The sequence below is a fragment of the Mastigoproctus giganteus genome, chromosome 11 (assembly GCF_048544385.1).
Source record: "Mastigoproctus giganteus isolate SK-2022 chromosome 11, ASM4854438v1, whole genome shotgun sequence".
Classification (NCBI taxonomy): Eukaryota; Metazoa; Arthropoda; class Arachnida; order Uropygi; family Thelyphonidae; genus Mastigoproctus; species Mastigoproctus giganteus.
This window is the reverse complement of record NC_143585.1, coordinates 26,224,934-26,249,691: the sequence shown is the minus strand read 5'-3', so window position 1 is coordinate 26,249,691 and position 24,758 is coordinate 26,224,934. Positions and strand designations below refer to the sequence as shown.

Here is a 24,758-nt window from a genome sequence, read left to right as displayed (position 1 = left end):
TATTTGCTATTTTGTTACAAGATTAAAATTGTTTGAATCTTCCATTATTGTTATTAGTTATCTCATTACCTTTCATTTGTGGAAATAATTGCAGCAGCCATATGTAGCTGAAATTTACAAAGTTACTGATAACTGACCTTTGATAATAAATGGCCTAAAATTGCAAAGTTCAGCACAGAAATATCCATTCTCATTATATTCATCCCTTTTTTATTTCCTGACAATGAATTTATTATTGGGAATTTGTCCCCCCCCAACTTTATTTCAGGAAACTGATGCTTTCCACCCCAGAATTTTTTTTTTTTTTTTAAATAATTCTTTTGTATATTATTTTGTTATTATTTGCAAGAGTTGTGACACATACCTGCCCTTATACAGTTAACTATTTGACATAGATAAACGTGTTTATCAAAAGCAACCATCACATACAACTGTTGTGTTTGTTTTTTTCCCTTCAAATAAAATTGGTTTATGCTCATTGCAGAACTACACCAATGATGTTTCTAGACTAAACCATGGATGAGAAACACCTTTTCCATTGAGAAAAAAGCAGTTTGTTAAGCAAAATTTATATGTATAAATAGTGAAATCTAACCGGTAACACTTAGTTCAATTTAAATGTCAAATTCAAAAATTTCAACCCATTTATGACAAACAAGATGCAGGCGACAAATAGCCTAAACCTAAAAATAAGCGTGATATCCTCAGTGTGTTTTAATTGAAACCCCCTGTATATAAAAGAATACATATGTATACACCATAAGGAGACTACCCATAAAAATTGTAGACCTACATATTTGTGAAAGCAAATAAAGAATGATATTCAAAACATACAAATTCAGATTTGTACAAATTCTTAGCATGATATTAACAATGGCAAATGTCACATGTTTACTTCACACTCACTCATTTGCATCAATTTCAACAGGAGAGTTACATGGGCTGATGTGCCTATGCATACTATATCCCCTTGGGTGCTGTCATTTTAAAAAAATTAATTAAAAATACATTTTCAATTTTTTAAAAATTGTTTGTAGTGCTCTTTTTTCTTTTTTTTTTTAATGAAACCCACAAGTATGAAAGTTGAAAGAACCTACAGTACTTAGTACTGTGTGTAGGTTGAAGGTTGAGAAGACAGAAGATATTTGTTGACATTAGATCTGAATTTCTGTTGGTTGTAATTTAAGAAATATGTGAAGAAATGTTATAGAAAAACAGAAGTTGAAGGGATAAATGAGGAAGAAGAAAAGTTGGTTCTGCGAGTTTGAAGTTGGACAGTAAATGGATGCTGACTGGCTGTGGCATGTGTTCAGACTGGTTTGGAAAAGACTGGGGGGAATTACAGATAGCAATTCAGACGGATAGTGTCCACGGATGTATCTAAAGAGATACAGCAGAAACAGAACATCTATGAGACAAAGAGTGGTATTTTTAAGTATAGCATTAAAATACCATTATATTTTGATGCCATCCAGTATTTTAACGCTACAGTGTTATAATACCAGATGGTGGAAAATATTTGGCCTTACTGAAATTATATGAGGTTGGAGGACTGCTTTGCTCTTATGTTGTTTTGTGGCCAGCAGGATTTAAATTGCCTAGTTAATGAAATGGTTTTCATTTTTGAAAGCAACCAGATCCTGAACAGAAATTGGACAGCCAACTAATACCACTACATGGGAAACAGCATTTATTTTTAGGACTAATACTTTTCATAAACTTATCCTTCCTTAGTACATTAAACAGCTGAGAAGCAACAAACTTTGTCTTTTCAATGACCACAAAGAATCCTATAATTTGTTTAACCTGCAGCAGCATAAAATAGCTATTCAGTATGTTCTCCATGAGAGTAGGTTTTGCCAGTTATCACTCATTTGGAGGTGTGCAAGTTCGAATCCCAGCACGGACCGGAGGAGTTTTCCCATGAGCTATTCCAAGTTTTTCAACCGCCACAACATGTAGCTCAGCCTGTGAACACACAGACATATGCAATGGTGCAATATGGCTTAAGATGCTTAATGTGCACAACAACCGAAACAATCATCAACAAGCTGCGTTGGTACTGCACTACTTTCAAATAAATGACAGATTAACCTTTTGGAGATGCCATCTGTTTAAAAGTAGTGCAATAACGGGACAACTTGTATTGTTACTGCACTACTATTCTACGTAAAAAGAATTTTTTTTTTGGATACTTTTTGTTCATTGAATTTTGTATGGGAAAAAGTACTCAGAATGTTATGTATTAGATGGACCTACTAACAGTGATTTCTCTTTCATGATTTCATTTTCAAATAGACCAACGGTGCTAGCACACAGCCAATCAATAAAATCAATTTTGAGATTGACAAAACACCCAGGTAGTTTAGTACATCATGTTACGTGCAACATTTCGAATGTTCACATGGTTTCACCCTTAGAATGTGATGCTAGAGTAATATTCCTATAGCCATCCTTTGGAAGCTACAAGAAAAGTTTCTAGTGACCAACACAGTAAGTCAGTGTTTCCTAATTTTTTTTCAGATGCACTTTTAATATTTCAGGTAAAGGCAACATACCACAACAATATTAAACTATAATAAAAATATATTAAAATTATATTAATAACTATTTTTAAGTAAATGGTACATACTCACACCTAACATATATAGTATACATTAGACTGTTATATGCATACTTGCATCTCCCATCACTCCTAATGGGATTGTTATTTACTGGGGAAAAAAAGGCTTGTTTTTTTGTCAATTCCTGTGGAACAACACTCAAAAGTACGTGTGGTCTGCAGACCACAGGCTGGGAAACACGTGTAACGAAGTTAACAAAAAAAATTTCCAGCATTACACTCTTAAGATAAAAGTGTGAAGCACACAGATCATGAAATTTAATTCACACTGGGAAAACATGCTACTTCAGGATGATGTGCAAGTTTCAGACAAAGAAACTTACAAAATTATTTTTATTTTTCAATAAACATTTTCAAAAAGTGCTGGATCAATGTGATTTTATCATATTAGTAAATCTTCTCTCACTATGTAGAACATTCTATTTGACATTTTCTTTGGTACAGTGACAGAAAGAAATTAGAATTCTGAATAACCTTAGCACGAGCAATCTTCCAAGTGAACAGTACTGAGTTTTTAAATTTGGTTTACAAAGTTATACTCTATAATATTTACCTTGGCATTGAATTGTTGCCATTTACTCTTTTCTTTCTCTCTGTCTTCTTCTATCTGCTTCATTCTCATTGCCTTCTTTTGGGCTTTCTTTTTCTTATATTCTCGTTGGGCTTGTATGATTTGTTTTCTGAAAATTACAGTCATCTATTAGTGGTATAACATGTTAAACAGCAAGAAAAGGATTATTACAAATATATGCCAAAAAAAGTCACCTAAGATAATAAAATATTATACTACTTCATTTGAGGAGAGTCTGCAATATTACTGATACTGCAATAAAACTAGTGCTAATATACTTTAGACACATCCTTGATCCATCCTCGAAAAACCACAAATTGAGTGATTGAGAAAAATAAATTTAGAGGAAGCAATCCAAGAAAATATGCAAGATGGTAAAAATTAAAGTTCTTCATCAGCCCAAGGAGTAGATGGATTGTATATTTATATTTGAAATCTGTGTTTTGCAATGATCCCCACTTATTTAATTTTAATCACTGTTCTGGAGGGGGGACTAACCAGTAGACAGGATTGATTTTCACTGAAGGAAATTATGCTTCTCTTCCATTTTTTACTGAGATATTTATTCTAAAAGGCTGAGAAATTTATTCCTTCTCGTAGGATAGATGTGTGAAAATTTGCATTCAGACAGAGAGTGACTGATTGCTGGAAGAAACTTCCATTTGACACTGTGAAAGTAAGCACCTTGAATAAATTTAAGGAAGAATTAGACAAATTATTACAGGGAATAGGCAGATGATGTGAGTAATTTTTTTTTTTTTTGTTTGTTAGTTTGATGCTGTACATACTTCTTTGTATTATTTGCCATTATTAATACTAATACTAAATTAGGAAATGTGCAACAGAAACTCAAGAAATGTTAAAAACAGCTTTTGGTGAAGATGCTATGTATTGTCTGAAGACTTCAATAGTTTACAAAATTTAAAAGGGCTACTTGTCCATCAAAGTTGATCCTTGGCCACTTTTCAACTTTTTAAGTTTAGAAACCGATAATTTGTGTTCATGATCTAGAGTCGGCACACTTTTTTTGGAAAGGGCCAGATCGTAAAATATTTAGGCTCAGCGGGCCAGATAGCAAGCTCGAAGATATTTACATCGGTAATTCTACTCATAGAGCAACAACAAAAAAAAAAAAAAAAAAAACAGGTTCAAAATATTTTTATTTATATTTTTATTTGGAAGTGATATTTTACATAATATTTATAAACATGCTGACACTTACAAAAAAATGAATAAAATATTTCCATTTATTAATAAACGTATTATAGAACTGGTTAAATTTTGTACTAATGCAATGAATGTAATTGTTTTTTCTGAGATAATATTTCATCATACTGGAGTTCGAAGTTAGTACTTCCTATCATTAAAGTTGTTTGCAAATGGTCTGTATGCTCTGTATTGCGATTTTACATATTTCATTTTCGAAAATGTCTTTTCACATTGGTAAGTACTGTCAGTCCTCGTATAGCACGATAGTTGTGTTCTTAGAAACCCTCGTGCAATATGAACAACAGGCCCTATGGGAAAAATGGGGTTAGGTGCCAACCACCCACGAATGAACACACATTTGTAACCAAAACATTACCAAACACAATAAATAATCGTAATAAAATATTGCTAATGCTTTTGCTTTTATCGTAAGCAAACTTGTTTTTTGTTTGATTTTCTATCCAAACAGTTGACAGCCATTGCATCTCTTCCAATTCTTTGTGTCTTAATCTAATGAATTTAAATTACACTTTGAGTTGTTACTGCTATGAAAGTTGTTTTTATTTTCTCTGCATTCTTTGTAATTCTCGGCGTTGCCTCATTTAGGTCCGTAGCACGTGCAATATCATGGTCTTTCATTTCGCTCAAAGCGTTTCACAGTTTCATATTTTTTCACTATTGACAGTGGCGGACTGGCCATAAGCCTTACCGGGGAAACCCCGATGGCCGGTGTGATTTTGGCCATAAACACTAGTATGAGGCCACTACAAATTTTCCCGGGTAAGAATTTTTGACCTAGTCCGCCTCTGTTTATCGATATTGCTTTTCTCTCTGAATCTGCAGTGTCTTCACCAGGATGCTTCCTTTTCACACCTTTTAAGTATTTTATTCATTTTTATGGAATAAAGCACAATTACAAGACGAGGAGGCATGCTTGATACACATAAACAAAGCTGCGCACGTGTAGCAACAATAAACAACACCGTAAAGGCCACTATTAACACCACACATTTTACTAAAGCACATTTCTAGGGATTACTACCATAAAACAATAAAAACAATTTCCAGTTGCGTTTCTGCTAGTGGAATCAGTTATAAACTGGTAGTAAACTCGATCTAATTGCATTTGCGATTATACCGATAGTTGGAATTGTGTTATTATGGTGAAATGTGATTCCCCTTCACTGATATAAAACACATAAATACATTTTCGGAATCTTCTCTTCATTCCTATCGTGTTGCATTCGGTTGGGGTGATTCCGCGTTCGACTGCCATTTCTTGTAAACACAAAGGCGAATCGTGCATAAGCGAATTCGGTTCGTGTTATATAAGATATTGTTCCCCTATTTATAAATCGTGTATGATCGAATTCGTGTAATGTAAACACGTGTTATACGAGGACTGACTGTACTTCCAAATGCAGATATAAATCCCTGTGCATATGATTTTAATTGACAGTATTTATCTTCCGAAAGATATTTATAGAATTGGGTTAGATCCATTTCTTTAAACCTAACTATTAGCATATCATCATTTTGCAGATCAATCACTTCCAATTGAAGGTCTGATGGAAGATCCTCAATTGTACAGCCAAATGGATTTTGAAATATGGAAATGTCTTTTGCACTTGCATCAAGATCCGAAAAACGCTGTTGTAACTGTAATTTTAGTTCAGAAAATATATCCGCCGCAAATTTTTTTGGGAATGGGGATTTTGCTAATATTTGAAATTTTTTACAGCATGGAAAAATGGTCAAACTTGGTTAATATGATTTGTGTTTCAAACAATGCAAATTTTTGACGATATGACTTTACGATAGAATACGTTTCACATATGAGCACTGTTTTCACCTGTAATTTTAAGTTAAATTCGTTAAGATATCCCACGATGTCCGTAGCAAATGCTAATTTCCATAGCCATTCATTGTTAGATAATAGTGGTTGTGGGCAGTTTTTCTCATTTAGAAAAATTTCTATTGCTTCTCTGAGTTCAAAAAATCTCAATAAAACTTTTCCATTGCTGAGCCATCGAACTGCTGTATGGTAGGGCAAATCAGGATATTCGGCTTCAATCTCTAATAAAAAAATCACGAAACTGACAATGGTTAAGTCCACGAGAGCGAATAAAGTTAACCGCTGACACAACTGGTTCAATAACACATGACAGATTGAAGTGTTTCTTTCCCACAAAGAGCCTGCTGGTGAATAATACAATGAATTACCAGAGGTTTTGAACATTTAGCTTCTTCACAAGCCTTAAAAATTTGTCCAACTAATCCTTTCCCCGTTCCACACATATTTTTACCACCATCAGTTGTGACACATTTTAACTTATTCCATTGCAAATTGTACTGTGTTAGCGTTTTCTTGACTACCTTGAAGATATCTTCGCCTGTATTTGTTCCATGCAGACTATTCATAGAAGCTAATTCTTCAGTAACCTCAAACTCAGTATTGACTCCTCGAATAAACAGCAACAATTGGGCAGTATCAGTAATGTCTGTAGACTCATCAAGAGCCAATGAAAACCATTTGAAATTTTTTGGCTTGTGTTAATTGACTCTTGATGTGGCTCCCGATGTCCTGAACTCCTCTAACAGTTGTTCTCGCCTAAAGACTGACAGATCAAAACAAATCCATTTTCTCCGGACACATTTCTTCGGCTGCCACAACCAAACATGATTTAATTAATTCACCATCAGTAAATGGTTTCCCTTTCTTGGCTAATAAATGAGCTATTCGTAAGCTTACTTTAGTTACTGCTTCATTATCATTTTTTATTTTAATGAATAAATTGCGTTGTGGTGATGCATTACGTTTTAAACTTTCCAATTTTAGCTTCCGTTGATTTTCTGTGAGTTTTGAATATTGTGCCGCGTGCTTACTTTGGTAATGACGCCGTATATTGTACTCTTTTCACACAGCTATTGTGTCATTACATAATAAACATGATACTTTGATATTTATTTCTATGACAAAATAATTCACACTCCATTCAGCTTTAAAAGCACGACATTCAAAGTCCACTTTTCTCTTCATATTTGGTCTTGAGGGTGACATGGAAACGGTGGGTAATAAATAAAAGGAAAAAAAAAAAAAAAAAAGATTGCGGAGCGCCGTGACAGACAATACCATGTGCGCCGCTAAAGCAAAACTGAGAGAAATGCTGGCAACACTTGTTCTACGGTAGACGACAGAATGTGAATATGCGACGCCAGTACGGCCACCATTCTCAACTCGACTATCGGCTATTACAGCACGTAATTTGATTTATTTTTAATTTTTTTCATGTAAAAAACAATATTAACTCGCAGGACAGATTAAAAAGAGGGGGCGGGGCGGATTTGGTCTGTGGGCCGTAGTTTGCCGACCCTTGATTTAGAGCGATCAACATTTAACTATTTGCAAGTAGCTAGTGATATTGGTATTCTTATGGGACATGCAAGTCAATTTTAATACAGGGTTTGAGAATGTGATGTGTTTCAGCCTCACATGTCAGGCTCTTCATTAATGTGCTGCTGCTTGCCCACACTTCACTTCTTCCATCATTACTGGTAACAAATTGCAGATATATGGCTATGGTTCAGAAACAAAGGTACAGTTCTCTTGAGGGAAGACTTCTCCAAGGGAGGGGGGGGGAAAGCAACACAATCTCGATAAAATTTTAAGATTGTGCTTATCATATTTTTTGACACAAAGGGCATTGCTGATTACGAATTTGTTCGCATAGTCAAACAGTTTTTTTGACTATGATTCATTTTTTTGGCAAAAGAATACTACAAAACAGTTTTATGGTGATTTTGTGATACTGTTCAGAGAAAATTGCCAGTAAAGTGAGTTCCAGGGAATTGGCACTTGCATCATAACAATGACTAGGTACCCCATCAGCCATACACACAGGTTTCAGCTAACCACATTTTTTTTTCTTCTGTTTCTCAAGATAAAAATCCCCTTGAAAGTCACAAATTACTCAGAACACAACCAGGAATTATTTAGCAATTAAAGAACAAGAGGCCAGTTTCCATGCATTGCCAATAACCATTAAAAATCCACTATTACTATAAAGCATTTTTTTGGCAAAAGCCTCAAGCTACACGGCAGTATGACTAACATATGCATTAGTGCACAACTGCATCATTTTTATATGTAGCCATCTACCAAAGTAGACAAATTAGCATCATTTTGATTACATCTCATATTGTGAATAACTTCAGGAGTTGCCATGTATTGTACTTCCTCAAATAAGTAATGCTTCACCAGTGAAGACTTTTGCCAAAGAATACTTTATAGTCTTAACTATTGCACACCATCCGCCACGAGAATAAGTAACAGCAGTCTTCTCCACTGGCGAAGCATTACTTATTTGAGGTAGTACAATACATGGCAACTCGTGAAGATATTCACAATATGAGATGTAATTAAAATGCCAATTTGTCTACTTTGCTAGGTGGCTACGTATAAAAATTATGCAATTGCATTAACCCATACGTTAGTTAAATCCACTATTATTAACTCCTTTACCAGATACTCTAGCACTTCATCACATCACTATTTCTGTTACATAGAGGCCCGTACCATCACATTTCTATGTTGACCCTTCTCCAGTGAATCCCAGCAAATCTCCTATATTACTTATCCAACCAATATCTGTACTACTCTCAAGACTTCTAGTGATCCCTTTTAGCAGTGCAGACATGGATTTGCTGGTTTGTGATTGAGCCAATTATTCATGTGGAAGTGTCAACCTCAAGACAAGGACATCTGACATTTCAATCATCACAGTGTAAGTTAATATCCTAGTTCCAGTGGAACTGTTCAATTTTCAACACAACTATTAATAACTATTTTTAATAGTTATTAATAGTTGTGTTATAAATTGAACACAGTAGAAAAACAGATGGTTTTTCTACTGTGTACCTTGTTCTTGTCTTTATGAGTTTCTAACTTTCCATTAATGAAAAGGAATTTCTGGAAATAATCTGGTTGCAGATTTGATTCAGCAATGTACTTTTTTTTTTTTAAATCACCAAGCCTAATTTTTATTTATTTCCATTTATACCTGATTATTTTTTTTCCTGTAAAAGCCAATAATATCTATTGCCAGCCACTAAATATTGGCTTCCAATATATTTGCAGTGTTTTATAACCACATTTCATAAATTATATTACATTTGCCAGATCTTTATATATACCATTTGCTTAATAATTTATTTGTTAATTTTTAAACAGATAATATAAGGTCAGTATTTTCGTTTTACTATTTTAAAGAGAAACTTATATCTAAAAAAAACTGCTATTTAATGATGCTATTGCACTTAATATATACATAGTCAGTATTTTCTTGATCGGTGCTATTTGTTAAATTGGGTGGCCACTGTGTTTGAAAAGCACAATGTTATGTTGCTATGGGTTATACTGACACTCAAGCTACCTACAAGTTAAATATGCAAAATATACTTTTGCATATTTAACTTGCAAATATTTTTTAAATTAACTATTTCTAAATACCAAACAAATTATGAAATAAAATTTGTTACTCACTTGGATTTTGAAGAACCTTCCCCGCCTTCAGCTGTCAAGTCTTCTGGTAAGGGCTTTAACTGATGTAACTGTAAAGTTATGGAAAAAAATACAACGAACATTTTATTATTTTAAAGAGAAACTTATATCTAAAAAAAAACTGCTATTTAAAAATTGAATATTATTTGAATAATAAACAAACTTTATATCAAAAGAACATTCATCTATTATAGTAAAAATTGATTACTTAAAACTCCCAACCCTCCTCAGGCTCAGAATCTCTTTATCTGCCCCACCCTGAAATCAATTAAATTCATTTGTTGCTTTTATTACATTAACTATACTATTGCTATCTTTTGATAGACATGACAGAGAATGAATGTGCAAGTCATATTACAATAGCTCTTTTTAAAGGTGGAGGTGAAATACAAACAGTATTCTTATTGACACTAAGCAGACAGGAAATGTAACTTAAATTTTAAAGTAATAAAAGAGTGCTTATACAGAAAGAAAACAGTAATAAAAGACAGGAAACACCAAAAAACCAATAAGATGGTATTTCACTTTGCAGGTTTATGGCTTATAAAATGACAAAACTAAATAAATGTAAAAATCTTTTTCAGAAGTGAAAACTCCAGAATGCCAGTTGATATGCTCCAGCAAATCAAGTTTCCTTGATTTGCTGAAGCATAAAACAAATAAAAATTTAGAAAGGGTAAAATGAACAAAATGAAAATAAGAAATTCTTCATTGAAGAATAAGTGAAAATACCTGGGGAAGAAAAGGAATTTGGCTGCTAATGCCACCATCTTTTCAAGGAGAAGCTATAAGGAACTCCAACAGGAGAACACAAACATTGTTTTGATAACCTCTCAACTCAGGAGAGAGTAAGTTCGGCAATGGTAGCCTTGGTGCTACAGCAAGCAGTAAGCAAACAATCCTGAACACCAAAGCACTCAAAGCCATGAAAAATGAAACGGAAGATACATAAACAAAATATAAATATCCAAAGAGAGTGTGCCTCCAATGAGGTTAAAATACTTGACATTTCAAACAGGCTACTCAATAATTAAAATATGAATAGATAAAAACAAAATTAATTTTGAGAAAAGGAACCAAGGGATAAATAATTTATATATGTCGAAAGTAACAAATAAAATAAAAGAATGTTGGGCAGCAAGTGCAGGAATAACGAAGTCTAAAATAGTGAAGATGTGCCACGTGCTAATATAAAATAAACCAGAAAAAGTTATATTAGACTAAAGAATATGTGGCAAAGAACATGATTGCCAGTCAGCTTTTAATGTATGAAAGTAAAAAGCTTTACACACGAAGGTATAGTTGCTGGCAGCTTTGTCTATGGTGATGATAAACTGGTCATGCAGCTGATAAACTGGTCAAAGGGCATAATGCAATGAATGCAAAGGACTGAAAACTATAAATTAAATTATTAATGGCCTCTATTAGAGGTTGGGAATGAAATACAAACAATATTCTTGTCAACACTGACCAAATGGGAAATATAACTTAAAAGTAATTAGATAGCAGTCTGCCTATATACAGAGAATAGCAAGAAAATAAGAAAACTCCAAAAACCAGTGTGATCTGGTTGTCCCTCTGCAGGTTTAGGGTGTCCACACAAAAAACTAGAATGAATGGAAGAAAAATTTTCTGAAGTGAAAACTCCTTTTCTTATTACTCTGTCTACTATATTACTCTGACATTGCTGCTGTCAACAGGAATACTGTTTGCATTTCACTCCTGAAATCTAAAAATGGGTCATTATTTTAATTTACTAGTTTTCAGCCATTCTGCAGGTTTCAACCTCTCTTCTTGTTCCCTTCTTTTGAGTTACTTAAACTACCCTACTTAGCATGTTTTTCACCCTTAGGTCTTTATTTTTTCCTATATATTCTCTAGTCCAATCTGGTTGTATATTTTATATTAGCGTGTGAACACATCTTCACTATTTCAGATTTTGTTATTCCCACACTCGCATACGTTGCAATTTACGCTGTCCAATATGCTATATTTTACTTGTTACTTTAAACAGTCTAAATTATTTATCCCTTGGTTCCTTTTCTCAATGTTAATTTTATTTTTATCTATCATCATCATCATTCTATCAGATAATAGGCCTGGTGGCCTGTTACAGTCTCCACGATTCTCATGTTGGCTGTCCTTCCATTCTTCTTCCTCTAGGGATGTATCAGAGAATCTGACAAGGTATTATGGTTTTATTTTTATCAATTCTTTTCACACGTCGCCATTTCTGTTTGTATGTTGGATGTATTCGGTTATGGGTGTTATTTCTAGCCTGTCTAGTAACATAAATCTTGCAGTTTTTTCCATAAATTTAATTTCAGCTGAAGTGATTCAGCATTCACCTTGTTTTCTCAAGGCCCAGGTTTCACTTCTGTATATGAGTATTGGTGTGGCTAGTGTCTTGTATATTTTTATTCTGGCATGTCCCTGCTCTTTTGATGGATTAAAAGCTTGATTATTCTAAAGTGCTCTGTTTTCTATATTCTATAGTATTGAATTATTCTATATTTATTCTATAGTATTGAATTTTGTTACTAATATCATTTTCTTTTTCATAAGTCAGGCTGTAGCCAAGATATTCAAAGCAATTTACTTGTTCAAGAATTGTATTACCAATACAAATTTTGGTTCAGACAGGTTCCTTTCCTTGACAACCCACGATTTTTACTTTTGCAATTGATATTTCCATGTTAAATTTTTTTTATGGCAAGATTTAGATAGTGTATTGAGTACTGTAACTTGTCTTTGTTATTAGCCAGGAGCACTTGGTGATCAGCATTATAGTCAATTACAGACCTGCTTAGTTTGACTTCTGTTCTGGGGAATACAATGGTTATTTTGTTATTTGGTTTTTTTAGGAGCATTAGCAACTAAGGCTATATTGCTCCGTGATATGCGGTGGTCATTCCCTGACCTTTCCGCATCCTCCGTATTTGGTGGTGGGGGAATACAATGGAATCACTGGTTAAATAAGTGATGCAGGATCACCTAGACAAGACTGCAGTAAAAGTATATTAAACTGATACCATTTTGTAATGTAATACTTCTGTGGATGTCCCCAGTGTCTGACAATGACATTAATGTATATGTTAAAAAGCAGTGAAGATGGGGCCAACCTTGTCAGATGCCATGATTTATTGGTTTCCAATTTTATATTTATGTTCCCACTTTAACTGCAATTGAATTCTGTCTATATATATATATATATAGGTGGAGAATATAAAGGTAGGTAGATAGTGCTAAAGTGCTAACATAGCAGAAATTGTAATTGGGAGAAACAAAGAAGAGAAAGATGATAATAATAAATAATTAAAAATACTTAATGCTGTTGTCCTGTGATTTCAGCACCTTCATCCGGGGCCAGCTGCCAAAATCAAAAGTAACAATGGCAAGTACAGCCCCTGTTTCTGACATGAAATATATGCAGCACGTGGGGTTCAGTATTGAAGATCAAGGTTAAAATTTTTTAAATTTAAGTGGTATGACATACGTATGTTTCATTGCTGACCTGACGGAGGCAGAATGCAAAGATTAATAAGAAGTAGGATACTTACTGAGGTCGAGTAGGTATATAATTGTAGAGAAGGTCTGTACTGGCAGTGGAAGGTAATAAAAAATATAGCATAAACCTGTTCTGAAGTATTTATGGTATATGATAGTGACCCCGTGTGTAAGAAATTGGAAGGTTAAGGAAATAATCAAAATTATTTTCAAATAATCAAAATAATCAAAAAAATAATCAAAATCAAATCAAAATAATCAAAATTTGGAGTTATTCAGCAAGGGGAATGCCAGAGGTGTATTCAACTCTAGCAGTAAGCTACAGAATCTTGAAATAACTGGGAGTAAAGTGGAGGAGAAACTGTTGAAGATAAACACAAGAAAGGCACCCGGGGTGGATGGGATCTATCCAGTTATATTAAAGGAGGCAGCAAAGGAAGTAAGCAAACCCTTAGCCATAATTATGAGAGCTTCCTTGGACTCAGGGGAGGTACCCATAGACTGGAAATGTGCAAATGTGACCCCAATTCACAAAGGAGGATCAAAGGCTGACACAAGTAATTATAGACCTGTGAGCTTAACTTCTGTTCCAGGAAAATTAATGGAGGCACTGGTTAAAGAAGCACTGCAGGATCATTTAGACAAGGATTCAGTTATAGCTCAGACACAGCATGGTTTTGTTAAGGGGAAGTCTTGCCTGACCAACTTGATTGGATATTATGATGCAGTCACAAAAGAACTGGATGCAGGGAATAACTTTGATATTATATACTTGGATCTTAGAAAGGCTTTTGATACTGTTGCACATGGAAGACTGCTACACAAATTGGAGCAGTGTGACATTGGAGGCAAATTGCTGCTATGGATAAAGGGGTGGTTGAGGGGGAGAAGACAGAGAGTGGTAATCAATGGACACTGCTCATCGTGGACTAATGTTATTAGTGGAGTCCCTCAGGGCTCAGTGTTGGGTCCATTATTGTTTTCTGTATTTATAAATGATATTGATGATGGTATATCAAGCTTAATGTCCAAGTTTGCAGATGATACAAAGGTTGGCAGGGTTGTCAAGGACACTACTGACACTATGCTGCTGCAATAGGATCTGGAAAGGTTGAGCAGATGGGCTGAGAGAGGTGGCAAATGAAGTTTAACATTGACAAATGTAAAGTACTACACATGGGAAACAGCAACCCCAGAGCAACGTATCAACTCTGTGGTACTACACTGACAGTGGTAGAGAATGAAAGGGACTTGGGGGTGGTTGTGCAGGCAGATATGAAGTTGTCTGAGCAGTGCAGACGGGCGGCAAGAGTAGCTCATGGAGTATTGTCAATGATATACAGGAATTTTTCCAGCAGGGATAAGGAGGTGATTATTCCATTGTATAAGGCAATGGTCAGGCCACACCTAGAGTACTGTAATACAGGTCTGGAGGCCTCATTTCAAGAAGGATGTAGAGCTGCTGGAATGAGTACAGAGAAGGGCAAGATTAGTGAATGGAACAAAGGGGTGCTCTTACGAAGAAAGGCTTAAGTTTTGCAAATTACAGTGTCTGGAGACTAGGCACCAGCGAGGTGATTTGATAGAGGTGTATAAAGCCTTGAATGGTTTAAGCATGCTCAATGCTGATGGGATTCTTCCTCTAGCTCAGAAAAATCACCTGAGAGGGCATAAATTCAAATTGAGGAAAGACAGATGTAGGATAGACGTGAGGAAATTTGCCTTTAGCCAGCGGGTGGTTGGTTGGTGGAACAGACTTCCATCCCTTGTGGTGGAGGTTGATAGCCTAAATAAGTTTAAGGCTCAGCTGGACAGGTATTTGGAACGAACAGAGGGGTGAAGTGGAAGAGGGTTTTTTTTTTTTTTTTTGGCTGATGCTGCATAAGCTTGCTTTCTTGCATCAAATGCCTCTACTAATGCTAATGCTAATTAACATAAAATAAATTAAATTATGCTGGCTACCCCGCATGCCGTCAGTTAGAAACTAAGTCAGATTAGATTAAATTAAATTAATTTAAATTAAATTACGAATATATAATAGGGGTAGCTGTTAAAGCACATGGAGTAATGCATCCCAGGATAGAAAGGAGTAAAAAGCTTACAAGGTAGCGTTAAATAGTTGCTAAACTTTGTTTAGACGAGAAGTGTTTATAGCAGAAAAGGAGCATCTCGCATATTGCGTTCAATAAACTAATGGCTCACGAGAAATAAAAATATAGAAAAGGTAGGAAGGCACAAATAGATCTTGCTCAGGCAGTTTGGAGTTGCTATTCCCGTTCCTACAGTAGGACCCTGAACATAGTTTTGTGAGCATACTCCAGTGTTTAAGCCAGTTTTTTTGGTATATAAAATAATAAAAGGATAAAAAAGTAATAAAATACTCCTGGGTTAGCCAATCGGTGGGTACAAGTTTTCTACATTATGTACACGCCTAGCAGCTATAGAACATCAGTTAGCCATGATATTATTGATATCAGTGGTGTAATTAATCAACTGTTTATATTTGATAATAAGGAGTGCTTTTTTAATATGGTAATACAGGTAGGCTGTGGGAAACTGGTTGTTTAGAAGCTTATTATAGAGGTTTCTGATATTAATTATAAATTTTTTGCTATTGCATATAGTGGCTATTCTGATACATAGAGACAGAATAATATTAGCATGTATATCTTTTTGGAGATATCAGAATGCCAATGCGTGAGGTTAACGACTTTGAAGTTGAAGGCTTTCCGTTTATTGTATATGTTGACTGTGGTCTGAGGGTTATTAAGAGGGTTATTAAGATCTATATCTAAATCAAGGTAATTGGCTGCCAGGTTATTATGATTGGTTTTTCCAAGGTGAGTTCTGGATATATACTGGCATGATCTTGTAGGAAGTTGAGGCAATTTGCTACAAATAAATCATCTAAACAGACAGATTTATGGAGGCAGTGAGGTTTCATACCAGTACAGGTATAGATTTGCAATGATGCAACTGGCAGGGCTACCCATAGGGGTACCTATGGTTTGTTGGTAAATTGTTTTTCCATTAAAAATGTATTATTGGCAAGGCACAAATTCATTAAGTTATTCCAATATGCTGCTTTGCAGTCTATTATATTATGTAGTACATGCTTCAAATTAGATTGATAATGCTGGTGAATAGGCTATGGAAATCAAAAGTTCGTATATGGGATATATTGATATTATGCAAAATTATTGATATTATTTAAAATGGAGATATTGTTGGTGATAATCCTGCTGTCAGGTAGGATGTTAACGATGGGTTTCAATAACGGTTCCAGAATCTTGCCAGGTTTGTATGCATAGCTGCACTTGCATGAAGTAATAAATCTGAAGCTTATTAGGTTCTCATGAAACTTAGGTATGAAATATATGTAATAAAATTATAATTATTAATATTAAGTTTTAATTTTTTGTTGATAGCTATTAACTTTTTTATTATGATATTGCCAGTCAGCTTTTAATGTATGAAAGTAAAAAGCTTTACATACGAAGATATAGTTGCTGGCAGCTTTGTCTACAGGGGTTATGATAAACTGGTCATGCAGCTCCGATAATGACAGGTGGGGATACACGTGATTTTAAGGCTTTATAATTATTTATTAGTTCTGAAGATTCGATAGGCGTGTTGTATTTATAAGCTAGAATGAAGAATTTTAGTAGTTGAGGAGGTCATGATACAACTGCTTTTTAAATGTGTTAGGCTGGATTTTGTATACAACCTGAATTTGTAACCATAAGAAGGAATCTTTTTCAGATACTGGTAAGGTATTATCTCCAGGTTACCAGTTATAATATGCCCATGGTGGGGATTAACATAAGGCTGTAATTCAGCTTTGTGGCAAATGCATCTGTTGGTATCTGGTTCTTCTATATCTATATTGATAGCAAGGGATTTGTAATTATAGGCCAGATGACCAAAAAGGTTTAGTATATTTGTATCAGGCTTTGAATTTTATATTTTGACAGTTGGCTGAAAGGAGATCTGCATGTGAGTTAATGCAATGGTGGTATTATGAAATTTTAGAATGATGGTAGAATGTTCCTTATTAATTTCATAATTTAATGATTTTAGCTTAAATTTACAAATGTCACTTAACAGGTGTCTAGATTTGAATTCATAACTGTGGATGAATTTATAAAGTGCTTTTAGGATGCTATGTTTGGTACTGAATAGCAGATTATGTATCTACTGCATCCCTGTCATTATTATCCCAATTGGTTATAGGCTGGGCAAAGCTGCCTAGTTTGTGTCTGTTTAAATTATTATTGGTTCTAGGTTTGCTTTTTTTTTGGTACATCTGGGCTTGCTTATACATTTAACCATTTGAAATCTCTCATAAATACAGAGATTTTCTATACAACTGGTAATGATACTATGGCTAAATTTGTTGTTGAGGCCAAAAAGATAGTGTCTTTAGTTTCAACAAATATTTCTTCCGGTATTTCTTAAAACAGAGTCAGGTATATGGGCTAATCTTAGCAATAAATAAACTCATACACCGACCATAAGAATAAGTATTTTACTGTAAGTGAAAATTTACAAATTAAAATATAAAATAAAATAAATAAAATTACTACACTATGTATTTACAAAAACTGATATTATAATAAATTAAATTATGCATTGTGAAAACATTAAAACTGTAATAAAATCCTTGCAATAAAATATACTAAAATAAACTGGATTAAAAGCGATAAAAACAATAAGAAACCTGGAGCTTTCGGAAGCATCGGCTTCCTTCCTCAGCAGTAACAAAATTTCTTGCAACACTTCCTTATATAACAGGCTCACGGTACTTATACACGTGGTTCAGTCGGCACATGGTCTGAACTGGAAGCGGAAACAGCTCGGGAGCGTACCAAGCAAACCGTTCATCCGTACTTAGGACAATGGTTTCAAACAGAGGATGCATACACATACCTCTGTCCCTATTCATGATATTGTTGTCAGATGAACTGATTCGTAAGCTCTCGAGCCATTTACGGTCCCAGAACCCACACGCTCAATCCACAATAACTGCATCCTCTGGGGAGATTTGATGCTGCCTCTCCCAAAAATGCTCGGCCACAGCAGACTTGTAATCAGCGGTTTTTATAGCATTTGCATGGTCCCCCAGACGATCCTTGAGCAGTCGTTTTGTCTCGCCCACATAATATTCCCCACAATCCGGGCATTTTATCCTGTATACCACTCCACTACTCATTTGCCCAACCTCAGAGGCCTTTTTCAGGATATATGGGCTAAGATGGAGATATTGGTGAAGCAATGCTTCTGAAAATGCTTGCATTCTATTTCCTGTTCTTGTTTGCCATTGTATTTATTGTTATTATAGTTTTTGATGTCAGATCTATGAAGATTAAGTCTTAGATGCAGTTTGCTGCCGGTTTGGCCAACATATTTTATATTGCAAGTAAGGCAAGTGATAAGGTATAACACATTGCTACACTTGCAGAAAACAGGATCATTACTATTGCTGGTAATGTGCTGGGGGTGCATATATGGGCAGGTAAGACAAAGCCTATTATTACATTTGTTAAATTTGAGGTTTTGCAAGGAAGAATTGGAATGTGAAGTTGTGATCCTAGGGCTAGCTGGGCTGGAAGCATTTGATGCTGGTTTGCTCTGTGATGTGTGTGTAATGTGTGTATGTTTAGGGGTAGTAGAGTGCATTGAGAGGCTTTACCATTTACCATTTACCATTACTTGCAGAAAACAGGATCATTACTATTGCTGGTAATGTGCTGGGGGTGCATATATGGGCAGGTAAGACAAAGCCTATTATTACATTTGTTAAATTTGAGGTTTTGCAAGGAAGAATTGGAATGTGAGGTTGTGATCCTAGGGCTAGCTGGGCTGGAAGCATTTGATGCTGGTTTGCTCTGTGATGTGTGTGTAATGTGTGTATGTTTAGGGGTAGTAGAGTGCATTGAGAGGCTTTACCATTTATTGTTATTATAGTTTTTGATGTCAGATCTATGAAGATTAAGTCTTAGATGCAGTTTGCTGCCGGTTTGGCCAACATATTTTATATTGCAAGTAAGGCAAGTGATAAGGTATAACACATTGCTACACTTGCAGAAAACAGGATCATTACTATTGCTGGTAATGTGCTGGGGGTGCATATATGGGCAGATAAGACAAAGCCTATTGTTACATTTGTTAAATTTGAGGTTTTGCAAGGAAGAATTGGAATGTGAGGTTGTGATCCTAGGGCTAGCTGGGCTGGAAGCATTTGATGCTGGTTTGCTCTGTGATGTGTGTGTAATATGTATATGTTTAGGGGTAGTAGAGTGCATCGAGAGGCTTTACACAGCATAAGCCCCCCCCCCCAGGTCAAATTTATACTATTCTGTCTGTTTAGTATGCTATGTAAATGTTGTCTATCCATGATAAAAGTTGAATAAGCAGTGAATAAAATAATAAAATAAATCAATTAGCAGTGTCCCATAAACCATTAATTATTTAATATTTTATACCATTAAATAAAAAAAATGTTATACACACACACACCAGATATTATTTGGTTGGGAGTTTCATCATCAGCTAGTATTTCTAAAAGTTTTTCTTTCCACACAGTCAAAGGCTTTCTTATAATCAATGAATGCTATGTGTGTTTGTCTATTAAACTCCTTGTGATTTTCAATTACTAATTTCAGAGTAAAAGTCCATCTGCACAAAATCTTTTCCTAAATCCATATTTTGTTCTCCAATTTTATCACTATAGTACCTGCCTCGTTTCTTTGTTATTTTTGTAAATATTTTGTAGTCACAATTAGAGGAATAAGCGTCCTATTCAGGACACTTATTCCTCTAATTTTCAGTGTTATTTTAATCTATTCATAATTTATACCCATATTATAATTATAATATGGGTAAACCTATTTGATATGTCAAATATTTTACATTTAAAACAAAAGGTTATCTTCTGATATTTTTTGTTCTGTTTCTGGGTTTTCGGTTTCATTTTTCACAGCTTCAAGCACTTCAATTGTTAGGACTGTGTTTGATTATTGGTTGTCAATAGTGTCGGGACTACAAATGCTCACCTCAGACTCTAAGGGTTGAGGAGTGCCTTGTAGCTTCCCCTAGAAAGTATCAGGTATTGGCCACTGAATTCCATCTTCTTTCTCAGGTATTTTCATTCATTGTTTATTAGGTGACCTTAATTTTATTCATTTTACTGCCTTCTTTACATTTTTTTTTTTTTTTTAATGAACATCCCAAGCATGAGAGGTATTAGAATCTACAGTATACTGCTTGACAAGATTAACAGAACAAGTAGAAAACGTGGTATAACTCGTGGAGCTTGTAATGAAGCAGGACAAAATTTGGTATGGTGGTGTACCATATAATAACGATGAAATAAGGAGACAGCAAGAAACTTTGGATGGGTATAAGAGACATTTATGGGGCTATGTAAGAATTACCAAAAAGCTCACATTACAGAAGTCGATACAAGACGCTCGAAAATATGGTCATATGACATCAGTACGGTGTATATCCCCTCTAACAGCCAAACAGGTCTGATAGCAGTGAACCAGGCTTGATATAAGGGTGTCTATAAGACTGTGGCAAAAAATCCCATTCTTCCACCAGCACAGACCTTAGCTCACCAACTGACTGAGGAGTTGGCTTCTGTGTGCAATGGGACCCCCAAAGGCGTCCCACACATGTTCAATCGGATTTAAGTCTAGTGATCGTGCTTGACGTGGCAGTCATTCGCTATCTTCAGTTTCAAAATATTCCTCCACCACTTCAGCTTTATGTGCAGTGTGTCACTGTCGTGCAAGAAAAGAAAATCTGGGCCAACCGCATCTCTAAAAAGTCACACATAGGATTTGAAGATCTGTTTTTGGTACCTCTGTACAGTTACAGTACCCCTATCAAAAACATGAAGATGAATGCAGCTACTGATCATTATTCCGTCCCGCACAACACCGCCTCCACCATAAGTGTCCCTTTCTCTAATGTTGGAGGGATGGTACTGCATTCTTGGTTGTGTCCAGATGAAATAATGTCTAGAATGTGTTTCTAGGCTAAAATGGCATTCACCAGAGAAAAAAACTGTATCCCATTTTTCAGGGCTCCAAGTCACATATGGAGGGTTGAGATTCATAGTTGTGTAAGTCAGTCTATTCTGATTTTTGAGAACAAGGTGTTTGTGTTTGCATTCATAAAAAACTCAAATTTAATTTAATGAATTGTGGTACACCTAGAGGTTAAAAAAATACTTTAAAAATTTATGAGCTTGACAAATTTTGTTAATATTAATTTTTTTGGTCAGCAGTGTTTATATAATTGACTTACACCACTGTTTCTAAGTAGTTTACCTATTTTAGAATGGTAAATTACTATAAAGAGATGACTGTTATCAAAACTATGATTTCATACGGAAGAGATTATATTTTTTCCCTGTAAAAAAGTACACTATAACAAAATTTAAAAAAAATCTTAGCGATAGGCACACTGGGAATTTTGTCAAAATAGTTAAGATTATCTTAGTTGTTGCAGAATGATCATAAAAAAGCTAAATGAAAATAATAAATTTAATTATAATGTAAAAGATGGTAGCAAAATAAAAATAAAAGTTGCTTTTTGTTGATGTTCTCATTTTTTTAAAAATAAGCAATTAAAAAATCACCATTAATTCGACAATCACAAAACACTGTCACCACAAACAAACTACTGTTCATGCTTCTTCCTCGTCAGATAAGGGACCTAGAGCATCAAGTTTTTTTGAGCTTCTAATACCTTTTAAAGAAGGCATGGCAAACTAGAGGGATGTATTTGAGAAGGCATAGCATGTCTCTTTTGCTGTTCAGTACTTTTCAAGCTCTTAGGTCGGCCCTCCTTATTAGATTTGAAATTCAGTTCCCTGAAAGGAATGTCTTCATCCAATGTACACTTGTAAAAAATTGTGAATGGGTTTTTGTTTGAAGATACAAACATTGTATCTTCAACCAGTTTACATTTTCACCATCAACATTCTTCTTCCTTTTTATGTCTTTTTCAAGAGCTTTTGTTTTCAAAAAGTCATCTTGTTGCATCTTTACAACCATAAGCCTGTTGTGCTTAGTATTCCCAGCTGAGTATCAGTCAGGACCCTTTCACACACCTTGTAAGCTTCTGTTATCAGTATTTTATAGCATATAATTTTTCTGTCAGCTTTTCTGTTAACTTTTATACCTCAGGGCTTAAAATGGTTGATAAGAGTTCTTTCTTCTGAGCTACAATGTTTTTCCATCTTTCTGCCCCCCCCACTTCCATCACATTTGCTGCCAACATCCTCTCACCTTCAACTTCAGCACTTTGGTATTATATCTTTATAATCACCATATGTTTTTTAATTATCTTTAGCTTAATATGCTGGTTGTACCCTTTTTTATCCTCAGCTCTTTGTGTAATTACCACTTTCTAGGGACTATTTTATTCTGAAGTGACATTATTGCAGACAAATTTATTTTGAAAAATATTTCTTGACTGAATGTCTAAGAGGTTGTTTATGCATGGATATGGCACTTCCATAATTTCTAGTATGACTGCATCGTTCTACTACCCAGGTAGTACGAATGCATCACTATTGCAACAATGTACCTGACCACCCATAATGAAGCCAATTAGCATCGAAATGGTGCCGTCCATCTGAGAATAAGTACCAGTAGTCTTCTCTACACAACTTTGAAGAGAAGTGTTACTTATTCGAAGTAGTGCAATACCTAGGCAACTCATTGTGAAGGTATTCACAATATGAGATATGAATTAACGATGCATTCATACTACCTGGTAGCAGAAATGATGGAAGTGCCATACCCATGCATAAACAACCTCTTGAAATTTATTTTGTTTTGCTTTATTTCGACAACAATAAATTATAATTTTTATCACCATTAATTGTAACTCCAATTTTGTCCCCCCCCCCAATTTTGTCACAATTAATGGTGATATAATTTTTATCACCAATAATTGTAACTCCAATTTTGTCCCCCCCCCTGGAAATACAAGTATAGGCCAGAAAGTGGTAAAGCTACCACGGCAGAGAATCCTCATCTACATCGCTATCAGCCAGCAATGTGCATGAAGATCACCTAACTTATTCTAATATCTGAGAACAAATTAATTCTATTCAAACACTGGAAACTTGTACATTAGTCCAGTTTAATATATCTTAATCTATACTGTTCAAAGATAACCTGACAGACAGCACAAGAGTAAAAAATTCTTTGTAATCTATGTAAATGCACATATGAATAACTTTGGCATTTCATACCTGTATTCATCTTATGTTCTATTTTTACCACAACTTTACTATCATTAGACTATTCATACTTAATCAATAGGTCAGTAGGCGCCTCCGTAGCCAGGTGGGCAGGAGCAGCAGTGCGTAGCACACGCTTCTTGATTAGACCGGGGTTCAAGCCAGTGACTACCAAATACGGAGGATGCGGAAAGGTCAGGGAATGACCACCGCATATCCCCGGAGCAATATGGCCTTAGTTGCTAATGCTCCTAAAAACCAAATAACAACAACAGGTCAGTACCAATGCTGTGCATTGGTCTCCTGTTGAATACATAAACAAGTAAATATGCAGAAAGATAAAGAAGTGCACAATGCCCACATTTTCAGTTTGCATTTACATATGTTCACTGTTCATAAGATGCTTATGCCTTCCTCAATCACATAACTTGAAACAAAGACTTAAATCATGTGGCAGATACTAAAAAGTTGTGTATATATTAAAAAAAATAATAAATAATAAAATAACTGAACTAAGCAATTTAGATTTAACGGTAAGGAATACACTGACATCTAATGCCTGCAGCAATACAAGAGTAATTATATCTCTATTTTGAAGACAAATTTAATATATCAGAGAATGTTCAGAATTCTATATTTCTCATTAAGGATGGTAAACAGCACATGCAAAAATGCTAAAATATACACAATTACCAGGGCAACATCTGTATTTCCATAACCACGGAACGTGACTGTACACTGCCCATCTTCAGTTATTTCCTCAATTGTTGCTTCATAATACCTATAAAAATAAGATTACAAACATTAAAATTAAAACAGTAAATTTATGAGTTTTAATTTATATTTGTTTCTCAAATTATTTTAAAATTTAGATTGATATTTTTAGTTTGAGAATTGTAATTATAATGAATGTATACTGTGAAATCATAAAATGACACAAAACAATCACAATATAATCCTTCCCCCAGACAAAAATTTAATGCATTTTATCCTACAGGCTTAAATTTTACATTAAGAACTGATC

At 34.7% G+C, this 24,758-nt stretch overlaps 1 protein-coding gene across 2 annotated transcripts in view; it reads right to left on the bottom strand.

Annotated features, from left to right (window-relative positions):
* Positions 1-24,758, bottom strand: part of LOC150077821 (survival of motor neuron-related-splicing factor 30-like) — a 113,653-nt gene that overhangs the window by 8,652 nt on the left and 80,243 nt on the right. For both annotated transcript variants that reach the window (XM_090384757.1, XM_090384756.1), the window contains 3 exons: positions 24,428-24,515; positions 9,946-10,013; positions 3,177-3,303 (listed from right to left, as the gene is read on the bottom strand). In XM_090384757.1, coding sequence (XP_090240883.1) covers positions 3,177-3,303; positions 9,946-10,013; positions 24,428-24,515 — 283 coding nt within the window. The remainder of the gene's footprint in view (positions 1-3,176; positions 3,304-9,945; positions 10,014-24,427; positions 24,516-24,758) is intronic.